The sequence below is a fragment of the Fonticula alba genome (genome assembly GCF_000388065.1).
Source record: "Fonticula alba strain ATCC 38817 unplaced genomic scaffold supercont2.12, whole genome shotgun sequence".
Lineage (NCBI taxonomy): Eukaryota > Rotosphaerida > Fonticulaceae > Fonticula > Fonticula alba.
In genome coordinates, this window is record NW_009242982.1 from 564,155 (window position 1) to 574,570 (window position 10,416).

Genomic DNA, 10,416 nt, shown 5'->3' on the forward strand with positions numbered 1-10,416 from the left:
GCCCCGGCCCGCCACGACGATCAGGGGCGCGTGTCCCCACTAACGGCTCCCCCTTCATCAACGCGCGGGGAGGGCGGAAACAATAACAACCAGCCAATATGTCGCCGCGGCCCATCGCGCCGACTCGGTCCCCCTCGACCGGCGGCACCGACCCGGGCCGGTGCGCATCCCCCCCCGCCCCCCCCCCCGCGCTCCGCCCGGGGCCGTCCTGTTCCCCCTCGGGTCAGCCCGGCGCCAGGAGGGGAGAAAGCTCGGGGGCCGACGCCAGGGGGGGGGGGGGGGGGACACGCCCCATCTGCCGGACCAGGCCGGCATGGGGAAGAATTTCAGTCTCGCCTCAGTTGGCACCAGCCGCCAGATGGTCCCCCGGTGCCGCGGCGCGCAGGAAGAGGGGGGCATTTCATCCCGGCGCGCCGGGGGCGGGCGTGATCTCGGCGTGATGGGTGTCACGGGTCGGCGTCCGGGATTGGCCCGGACGACTACGGCGACTAGAAGGACCTCGACTGGCATCGCTGGACGGACGGGGGGGGGGGGGACCCTTCGCGCGGCTGGCGCTCCTCTCTGAACATGCCCCCGGCTGGCGGGGGCCCCGGGCCGCCGCTGTCTGGGGGGGGCACGCACGCCGTCCCCCGCCGCCGCCGGGACAAGAGCGGGGCTGGCGCGATGGTGTCCGGCCGTGTTGAGCAAGGGCGCACACGCACACACACACACACACGGCCCGGGCGGGGCCAGCCTTTTTTCGCGAAGGACCAAGAAGGGGACGCGGCGGGGGTGCGCGTCCGGCGCCCGTAGACCGATCGGGGGTCGGGGGAGGCTTATCTCGGGCAGGCCCGCCGGCCTGCGGGACATCTGGCACACGCACACACACACACACACACACCCTCCCCCCTCCCTCGGCCTCTGGCTCCCGCTGTCCTCGCCCTCCGCTCGACTCCCTGCATCTGCCCCTCGCCTGCGCGCCCTGCCAGACTCAGCCGCTCGGCACCGCCCTCCCCTCCCCCCCCCCCTCGCCCGCCTCCACCATGGCCGCCATCGACCAGTGGTACCGGTCCATGCCCCTGGTCACCCGGACCTATGCCACACTGGCGGTCGGCACAACCCTGGCCTGCGTGCGTCCGACCGTCCGCCGGGGGCTGCCTCTGGCGCCGCGCCCCCTTTTGCCGTACTTGCCCCCCATGCTGACGCCTCCGCCCGATCGGATCCGCCCGCCGCCCGGCCCCCGCAGCACATCGGCCTCCTACGGCCGCTCCAGCTGTACCTCAACCTGGGCCTGGTGTTCAAGGCGCATGAGGTGCGTGCACATGCTCCGGATGCTCCCCAGGCGGCGCGCCGCTCCCAACCGCCGCTAATTACCCCCCGCTCGGCGCCCCCCGCCACCCTGCCCCGCTCGCCATTCACACGCCCCACCACAGTACTGGCGCCTTGTCACCAACCAGCTTTTCTTCGGCATGCTCGGCATGGAGTTTGTCTTTCGAATCTACTTCCTGTGCGTGAGGCCCGCCGGCCGGTGGGGACGACCGCCCGTGCCTTTCCGCCCATGCGCCTGACTGACGATCCTCCCCCGCCCCCCCCCCCCCCACACACACACACACACATGTATACATATGCTTTGTCGCCCGCAGAATTCACTATAGCTGGCTGCTGGAGACCGGGCACTTCCGTGGGAGACGTGCCGACTTCGTGTGGATGCTGATCCTCGAAGCGGCCGCCCTGACCGTGCGCCACGCCCCGCTCGTCGCCCCCAACCGCTGACCATCATCCCGGCGCTGTCTCACGCCTGAAGAATCCCTCCCCCCCCCCTCCCCGCGCCCGACCAGATCCTGGCCCCCTTCACGCGCCTGCTCTTCCTCGGCACCGCGCTCAGCTTCTCCCTGGTGTATGTGTGGGCGCGGCGCAGCCCGGATGTCCGGGTGGCCGTGCTCGGGCTCGTGCCCATCCGCGCCCCGTGGCTGCCCTGGGCGCTGCTCATTGTTCCGCTGATTCTTCGCGAGTCCCTGCCGATCGCCGGTGCGTGTCCCATGCAGGCGCTCCTCTTTCATCCTGGCTTGCGCCCGGCCCCCGGCTGTCGCGCAACATGCGTACTCATATCCCCCCCCCCACACACACACAACCACATAGACCTCCTCGGCATTGCTGTCGGCCATCTCTACTACTACCTGGATGCCGTCCTGCCGACCATCATTCACCGGGACTTCGTCGGCGCGCCGCGTTGGCTGTACGTGTCTGGGGCACCTGGCTCGGCCATCCTCCCCCGGGCCCCCTGCACCACGCCCTTCCACCAGTGTGACGTCCCCGTGTTGCTGACTCCCCACCCCGATCCTTTCCCTATGCACACACACACACACACACACACACACACACTTCCGTGCATGCACCAACAGCAAGCGCCTCCTCGACGACCCGAACGATCCGGCCTCAATTGCGGCCGCCGGTGCCAACCGCGCGTGAGCACCTCTCTCCCCCCCCTGGGAGAGGAAAGAAAATGGAAACCCCGCCGGGGCCTCCACACCGAAGCAACTCTCCCGCGGAGGGGGAGGCGGGCGTCCCGACAATGTACAAGAAGAACAAAAAAAAAAAAGAAAGACCCGACCATTCACAAGGACACCATGTATTTTGCTGTGGCCAGCTGGGCAAGGAGAGGCACGGGACACCGGCCAGGGGGAAGTGCACGCCACGCAGGACACGGGACACATGCCGCCTCCCCTCCTCCCGGAGGGTTCCCCTAGGGCACGCCCGGGTCCGCCAGGAAATCCGGACTGCCAGCCAGGCCCAATGCCCAGACCGCGAGCGCGCGCACCCGGGCCGCGGTCCGGTCGGCCGGCAACAAGGCCAGCGAGTTGAGGGCCGGCAGGTCTTCCAGCAACAGATGCGTCGCATCGGCCCGCATGCCGATGGCCGCCGTCTCGAGCACCACCGGGTTGCTGGAGTAGGGGGGCGCCGCCATGGCCGGATGGTGGCGCGGGTCGAACAGCCCATCCAGCAGGCGCTCGCCCGGGGTCCGGGGATCGCCGCCCGGGCTCGGCCGGGGCACCAGCTCGGCCGGGCCAAACTCCGCCATGTCCGCGCACAGGTCCCCCAGCCACTGGGTGGTGATGATGCTCGGCGGCAGGGGAGCACAGTAGAAACCACCCTCGGTGAAGGGCCCACAGGGATCGGCCGAAGGGGGGCCCTCTCCCGAGGGATCCTCCGCCGGGCGGCAGCCCGCGCCCCCAGGACACTGGGCCCCGGACATCGGCGAAAGCTCCGGATGCCAAGAGCAGAAGTCGTTGGCGGCCGTGCGCTCCGGGTCCAGGCACATGAAATTGTCGGCCATCGCTCGTCCGAGGACCCGCCGCGTGGGATCCAGCAGGAGTGGCGGATGCTCGGAGGGCGGGGCGTCGCCCTCCGGGCGGCCGGGCGCGCCCTCCGGTCGAAGCTCGGCCGGCATGGCCGCCTGCACCCAGGCCTCGGGGCAGGGAATGCTCGGAGGGGGTGCCTTCTCACGGCTGCCGCTGGTTGAGGAGGAGGACGAAGAAGAGGAGGACGAAGAAGAGGAGGACGAAGAGGACGAAGAGGAGGAGGAGGAGGAGGAAGAGGAGGAGGAAGAGGACGAAGAGGAGGAGGAAGAGGAAGAGGAGGAGGAGGAAGAGGAGGAGGATATCCGACGGGCAAGGGCGCCGAACTCCGGCAGAGACCCAGTCCACCAGGCGATGTTGTCGACTCGGAGCTCCAGGTTCCCCAGGGTCGCCGAGCAGAGCAGCGCATCGCGTAGCTGCATCGTGTACACCCGCCGCGCATCAAAGAAGGACAGGAGCGACGGGCCGAAGGTCCGGGTCAGGCCGTCCACCGGGGGAGGCCCCGGCGCCGGGCTCGCGGCCGGCGGGGCGGCTCTCATGGTCAGCAGCCCGGGGCCCAGCGACCGCAGCCGCACCAGCGGTGACTCATCGGAGAAGCCGACACGCAGGCGCAGGCCGCCCGGACCGCCGGCCGTGGCGCTCGCGGACCCCGGGCGACTGGAACCGCCCCGATCGCTGGGGCCGCCCGGGCTGCCGGGCGCCGTGTTGGTCGGCGACGCGGGCACCGGCGAGGCGCTCCCCTCCGGCGACCCGTCCCCCGACTCCTCGGTCGACCCGGGCGTCAGGTAGATGGAAAACAGGTCCAGCTCCCACTCGAAGATGCACTGGACGCGCTTGCGCAGGAACTTCACCGACCACTGGGGGAAGGCCCCCGTCAGCAGCCGCCAGAAGGGCGACTCGGCACTGGCCCCGGGCCCGGTGCTGGGACCGGCACCGGGGGGGCCCCCGGCCGGCCCGGCGTCCGCGGCCCCCGGCTCATTCGGAGCACCGGCCGCCGCCCCGGCAGACCCGTCGGCCGCCGGGGCATCTATGTGCTGGCCGAACACCCGCCACAGGAGACGCGCCTGCTGCGCCGCGGTCGCAGAGTCCATCGCCCCGGCCTGGGCCTGGAACCGGAGGAAGCTCCGCCCGGCCTCGGCGCGCAGGAGGCAATACAGCCGGAAGTCCTCGGCCGGGCCCCAGGCAGCCTCGCGCGAGGCCTTGCGCGCGCCCGGGCCGCCGGCCGCCCTGCCGCGCGCGCTCACCGGCGCCGCTCGATCCGTCAGCAGGGCCAGCCGCGCGGCCAGGAACGCCTGTCGCCGGCACTCGGACCCGGTCACCTCGGCCGTCGGGAGCCCGCGCGCGGCCAACCCCCCGGCCACCCGGCTGGCCACACTGTCCCACTGGCACATGGTGCCGGGCAGCGCATCCGAGAAGAAAGTCATCCGCTCCTGGGACAGGGCCTCGCGCAGCAGGGCCAGCCAGTCCTCGGGCCAGGCCCGGCGCTGGAGCCGCTGGCGCTCCCGGTGCAGGCGCGACCCCGGCCGGTCGGCAAAGTGCCGGACCACAAGCGACAGCTTCTCGGCCGGCCGCGACCTCGAGCCGCCATCCATGGCGCCCGCCTCCGAGCCGTCAAACAGCCCGCCCAGCGGGAAGCCCGCGTACTGCGGCAGCACCGGCAGCGGCGGAGCCGGCAGGACGGCCGTCACCGACCCCGGGGACCAGGCCCCCGGGACCACGGCACCACTCGGGCTGCCGGGCATCGGCGGCGAAGTGGCCGTAGCATGGGCCAGTGGCGAGACGGCGGCCGAACTGGCCGGCTGGCTGGCCGGGGGGGCGGCCGGCTCGGCCGGCCCCGGCGGGGCCTCCAGCTCCAGGCGCCGGCGGCGCGATTGCAGGAGCCCGGCCTTCAGGTACAGGGGGCTTTGGTAGAATCGCCGGACAAGCTGCCGGATTTCGCGCTGCTCGGCCAGCTTGTCGGCCATCGGGACCAGCAAGGTGCCTCGCGCACGGGACGCCTTCTTAAAGCCCTCCGGGTCCACTTGCGAAAAGTGCCGCAGGCTAGAGGTCGGGAGCCCTGGTCAGCGAGGCGGCCACCCGGAGGGACAGGGCGGCGAAGGGGACACAACCGGCCACGCGGCAGGCCAAAAGACCGGAAGCAGGCTTACACGCACCACACCAACGGCGGCCGGCCAGTGCCCAGCTCGGCCGCAATCCGGACCCAGCCCCGACCGCCCAGCCGCCGGGCGATCTGCACCAGGCGGTAGGTCTCGCGCGGGAGCCATTCCTCCACGGTCGAGCAGTCCACCCCCGGCAGGAAGGGCTCCGAGTTGTCGACCGAAATGTTGGCGATCTCCGGCGACCCGGGGCCCGACCCGGTGGAGACCCCATCGGCCGGGCTGCTGGTCGCGGGCCCGGGCGACGCGGTCGAAGAGATGTGCTCATCCCGGGCCCCGAGCCCGGCCGATAGGAGGACCATGTGCAGGGCGCGGGACTGCTGGGCCCGGTCATGGCGCAGCCCGGGCGCCAGGCCGAAGAGCCAGGCCCGGCGCAGGGAGTCCGGGTCCAGGGTCAGGCCCTCGGGCGCCTTGCGCGCGAAGGAGGACAGCACAAAGATGCGCATCTTCTCGCCCGCCATTCGGCCAGGTCAGCGAAGGCATTTGGGATGGGACAGGCCGCAGGGGGGGGGGGCCGCCGGGGGCCAGCGCAAAGCAGGCAGGGGAATAATGGAGAAGAGGGGAAGAGAGGCAGAGGGAGAGAGAGAGAGAGAGAGAGGGAGAGGGGGGCGGGGGGGGGGGGGACACGCACCTGATGTGAAATTTTGGACCACGGCAGCTGCCTGGCCACGGCGGTGATGCCCCCGAGGGCTTCCAGGCACCGGGTGATCGAGGCTAGCGGAGCTCGAATGAGCTCGGCCCGCACGGCGGCCAGCTCCTCGCGTGGCGCCCGCTGCTGCTGCAGGATGTTGGCCCTGTGCGGGAAGGGGGACCCGTGGTCAGTCGGCGCATGGCAGCTCGGGATGCGGTGAAGAGGGCCGAGAGGGCATGTCAGCGCACCGGTTCAGGCAATCCCGGTGGTAAAGGTAGCGGATCTCCCGGTTGACGTTGGACAGAAGCCGGTGTGAAAGGAGACGAAAGACTACGAATGCAGGAGAGGGAGAGGGCGGGGAGGAGCAGGGTGATGCCAGAGGGACAAGCAACAGGATTAGGCGGAGAAGGCCGAGGCAAGAAGCAGAGGAGGAAGAGGAAGACGGGAAAGGCCAGGCAGGCACAGACACCGCCAAACAGAACACCGAGCACGCACTTCGGAGCGGCGGCAGAGAGGACACGCGCTTTGTCGACCGGTTGCCCAGGGCCTCGCCGGTGACTGCGTCGAAGAAGTAGTGGCTCAGAGCGAGGGAGGCCGTGGACAAGGGGCCGCCCGGGGAAGGATCGGCCATTGGCACCAACTCCGGCGGCCAGGCCGGGCCCAGGACCACGCCCAGCTGGTCCAGGGAGCTAAGCGCCTCGACGGGGAAGGCGAAGCCCGGCTGGCCGGGTGGCACCGGAACCAGCACCGCCGCGCCTGACGGACCCCCAGGAGAAACCAGCCCATCGGAGCCGGCGCCAGCCCCTGTGCCAGGCGCCTGTGCCTTGAAGGCCGACATCTGCTGCTGGGCCTCGCGCACGATGAGGTCTATCGTTTGCAGGGCCTGCCGGGCGTAGGTCACGCGCTGGCGCAGTCGCGCCGACCGCCGGCGCAGGCACCCGGCCGACGCGCGCACCGTCTGCAGCCGGTCGCGCAGCGTCCGGGCCAGGGCCATATTCAGCACAAGAGCATCGGCCATGCGACTGCGAATGGCCGGGTCGACGTGGCGCGAGGGGATCCCCGCGTCCTCACCTGCCAGGGAGGCAAGACGTCAGCGCGAGCAGCTACAGCACCAGGAGCCAGGGGCGGGCGAAGGCCGGAAGAGGAAGGCAGACCAGGGCAACGCACCGTCGGAGACCGCCATCGGCGAGGAAGTGCCATCGTGCGCCATCGCCACGCCGTCGGACTCGGAGCCAGAGCCGGAGGCATACTCCACGCCGTCGTCATGCTCCATGTCCTCCTCGTCGTACTCCTCCGGGCCATCATCCTCGGTGGCCTCGTCGGAGTCCTGGGCCGCGTCCAGACCCCCATCAGACAGATCCATCGCGTCGGAATCCACCCCCGGCGAGGAGTACCCCCCGGAGGCGGACCCCTCGTCATACTCCGAGGCGAGGGAGTCCGCCTCGTGGGCCTCGTCAAGCTGCTCGTCCGCGGGCGACCCATCATCGGGGGCGCTCTCCGGGCCGGAGTCCTCCTCCGGCCCCTCGGAGTGGCTGTCCTCGTAGTCGGCCTCCTCGTGGTCGCCATGCTGGCTGCTGGGGTGGCCATCGGCCGGGGTGCCGGCCTCCGAGCCGGCATAGCCGCTGCTGGGCTCGGCCAGGTCGACGCTCGCGCCGGAGTCCGGGAAGTCCGCCTCGGAGTCCGGGTTGGCCGGGCTCGGCACCATGCAAAAGGTGTCCATCAGGTACTGGTCGGCCACCGAGTGCTCGGTCAGGAAGAGGTCCGGGTGCGGGGGGGGGTCCAGGAGCGGGGGCTCCCGCGCGAAGGACAGCGAATGCCCCAGGAGAGCACCGGGCCCGGGCCCGGCAGGCGACACCGACGCCCGGTCGGAGATGCCGAGCCCGAACACCCCGGGCTCCTCGGCCACCGCGTGGAAGGGCTCCCCCTCGGCCGGCGGCAGGAGCAGCAGCGGCGGCCACACCGGCACAGGGTGCTCGCTGTCGGCGGCCGCCGTGACAATCAACGCCGCCGGGTCGCCCTCGGGCGAGGGGGGCGGCAGCGGGGAGGACTCCGCCCCCCCGGGGGGCAGGCCAAAGCCGGACCTATCCATGTGCCAGGGGGAGGGGGGAGGGGGGGGGGGACGAGAAGGGGGGCGGAGAGGGAGAGAGAGAGAGGAGGAGCGAGGGGGAGTGGGGAAATGAAATGTCGAAGCAGGAGGCGGAAGAGGGGGGAGAAGAGGGGGGTGCCCTTGTCAGCTGGAGCCCTGCTGTGGGAGGCCACCGGCCGAAGTACCACCCCGGCTGCCCTCCCGCAGCCCGCTCGAGAGGAGCCGGCTGCGGCGGGGATCAGCCCCCCGCGGACCACGGGCAGCCGCCCCTGGATGCGGGGCCGATCCCCGGAGGCAGGAGGGGCCCGAGGGAGGGGCGGGGCGATGGGGACGCCTGGCCGGCGGCAAGTGAAACGCTCACGCTGACCAGTCTGCCCACCCTTGGGCGCCCGCCCGCCGCCGGCCCGCCCGCCCGGCCGACGATCCCCCGGGAGCAGCCCGCGCGCCAGCCCACCCGGTGGACATGTGACTACCCATGGCCGCCGGGGCGCTCCCCCGGGGCTAGGCTTCCCACGGTTTGAATGGCCGCGGCCATCTGCCGGGGCGCGGATGCCGGCGTACGGGCGCCACCCGCGCACCTCGGCCCCTGGGGCTGGCTCGGGTTTCTTTTTTTTTCTCGCGGCCCTCGGCCGCGGGCGCGTGTGTCTGCCTCTTGTGGGGGTGTATTTTTCTTGTGGCCCAAGGCTCGCCGGGACGGGACGCGGGGGGAGGGAGGGCGGACATGCGCCGCACGGCAGCGCCCCCCGGTGCGGGGGCCCGCCCGGGCGCGGAGGGGCTACCTCGGTCGCCGGAGGGGGAAGGCGCGGCTCTCGCCGGCCACACGCCAATGCAGGCGCGATACCCGCAGACCGGGGACATCGCTCTGCGCCGCGAACAGGGCCTCCTGCAACCGGGCGCGGAGGGGCTCGAGCGCCAGCATCACGGCCCCCGGCGAGGCGTCGATGCTGTCCGGCCAGGCCACCCGGCCGAGGGTGATGTGAAACAGCGGGGGCTGGATCGGGTGGGTGAGATGCCTGGCACGCGGCTCATTCGGCAGGTGGAAACGGCGGGGCCGGGGCCGCGGAGCCGGCAAACAACGCACCCGGTAGAAGGGCTTCTGGCCGAAGCGGGCAGCCAGACGGTCACTCTCGCGGATGATGGCCGCCAGCTGGGGAGGAGGGGGGGGGAGAGCGGGAGGGAGAGGCATGCCGGGCGAGCGGATGGGAGGGACGGGCAGAGGGAGACGCATGCGAAGGGTGAGTGGGTCGGCAGGCGGGCAGATCCTGCGGATGGCACAAAGAGGCCAGGCGCCGGAGGGGAGGGCTCGAAAGGATGGCGATGGCGTACGGGCTGGGTCGAGGCGCCGGCCGACCCGGGCGGTGCTGGGCATGGCGCCAGGCGCACCGCCAGAAACATGTACCCGCCGGGGCCGGCGGCTGATCTCCCACTCGGCGGTTCGGCGGTCGCTGCCGCCGCCGTCGCTGCCGCCGCCGCCGCCGCATAATCCGCCTCGCGAGGCAGTAGCACGACACCCATCATGTCGACGTCGAATCTGCCGGAAGGACATGGTCAGCCGCCCGCACAGCGAGGCATCGGGGCCGGGGGTGGGGGAGGGAGACAAGGCACAAAGAGGGCACACGCACTCGGAAAGGCTGCGGGCCAGCAGCTCGATGGCTTGGGCCGCCGTGCGGTGCTGATCGTACGCCAGTGACCAGGGCCGCGAGAGGGACACATGGCGCTGCCCGGGCGGCGCCGGGTCGAAGGTGAGCTCGGCCAGGAGACCCACCGGCCCGGTGCTCGGGCCGGTGGCGGCCCCATGCGCAGACGCACAAGGCCGCCGGCCCTGGCCCGGCTGCCTGGCCGATGTGTCGGACGATCGCCCGGGGGCCTCCGGGGGGGATGGATTGTCCGGGCACCGGGCGCATGGGCCGGCGGCCGGATCCGCCGGCGGCCGGCTGCCGGCCAGTAGCTCGGCGAAGTGCGTGCACACGTCGTCCAGAAACCGGCCCGTCCGGCCGATGCAGTGTGCCGAGGCTCGAAAGTGGCAGAGAAAGGTGCCGCGAGCGGCGCCGGCGCCCGGCCCGGTCGGAGGCCCAGCCACAGGCGCCACGGGCTCGGCCGACTCGAAGAAGATGTACTCGCTGTCGGGGCCGGAAGCAGGGTCGGCCGCATGGCGGGGCCGCTTGGCCAGCGGCTCGGCCAGGCCCGGGTCCTCGCTGTCACTGCCGG

General features: G+C 72.0%; 4 protein-coding genes across 5 annotated transcripts in view; 1 reads left to right on the plus strand and 3 right to left on the minus strand.

Annotated features, from left to right (window-relative positions):
• H696_05648 (hypothetical protein) overlaps nucleotides 1-315 on the minus strand; it is a gene marked incomplete at both ends in the record, with an annotated part of 4,796 nt that extends 4,481 nt beyond the window's left edge. The window contains one exon of the mRNA XM_009499466.1: nucleotides 305-315. Coding sequence (XP_009497741.1) covers nucleotides 305-315 — 11 coding nt within the window. The remainder of the gene's footprint in view (nucleotides 1-304) is intronic.
• Nucleotides 316-1,000: 685 nt separating this feature from the next.
• Nucleotides 1,001-2,590, plus strand: H696_05649 (hypothetical protein). The gene is made up of 7 exons (XM_009499467.1): nucleotides 1,001-1,109; nucleotides 1,226-1,291; nucleotides 1,413-1,486; nucleotides 1,623-1,716; nucleotides 1,818-2,007; nucleotides 2,119-2,215; nucleotides 2,382-2,590. Exons 1-7 carry the CDS (start codon nucleotides 1,023-1,025, stop codon nucleotides 2,446-2,448), a joined length of 675 nt encoding a protein of 224 aa, XP_009497742.1. The 5' UTR covers nucleotides 1,001-1,022; the 3' UTR covers nucleotides 2,449-2,590.
• Nucleotides 2,585-8,211, minus strand: H696_05650 (hypothetical protein; the record flags this gene model as incomplete). Its single annotated transcript, XM_009499468.1, has 6 exons — nucleotides 2,585-5,375; nucleotides 5,489-5,937; nucleotides 6,123-6,285; nucleotides 6,371-6,452; nucleotides 6,618-7,193; nucleotides 7,290-8,211. 6 exons carry the CDS (start codon nucleotides 8,209-8,211, stop codon nucleotides 2,723-2,725), a joined length of 4,845 nt encoding a protein of 1,614 aa, XP_009497743.1. The 3' UTR covers nucleotides 2,585-2,722.
• A 641-nt stretch (nucleotides 8,212-8,852) lies between these two features.
• Nucleotides 8,853-10,416, minus strand: part of H696_05651 — a gene marked incomplete at its 5' end in the record, with an annotated part of 5,457 nt that continues 3,893 nt past the window's right edge. Inside the window, 4 exons of one of the 2 annotated variants that reach the window (XM_009499470.1) lie at nucleotides 8,853-9,199; nucleotides 9,290-9,355; nucleotides 9,535-9,739; nucleotides 9,831-10,409. In XM_009499470.1, coding sequence (XP_009497745.1) covers nucleotides 8,984-9,199; nucleotides 9,290-9,355; nucleotides 9,535-9,739; nucleotides 9,831-10,409 — 1,066 coding nt within the window. In that variant the 3' untranslated portion in view covers nucleotides 8,853-8,983. Of the gene's footprint in view, nucleotides 9,356-9,534; nucleotides 9,740-9,830; nucleotides 10,410-10,416 lie in introns of both variants that reach the window. The other variant, XM_009499469.1, reaches the window with a different exon arrangement.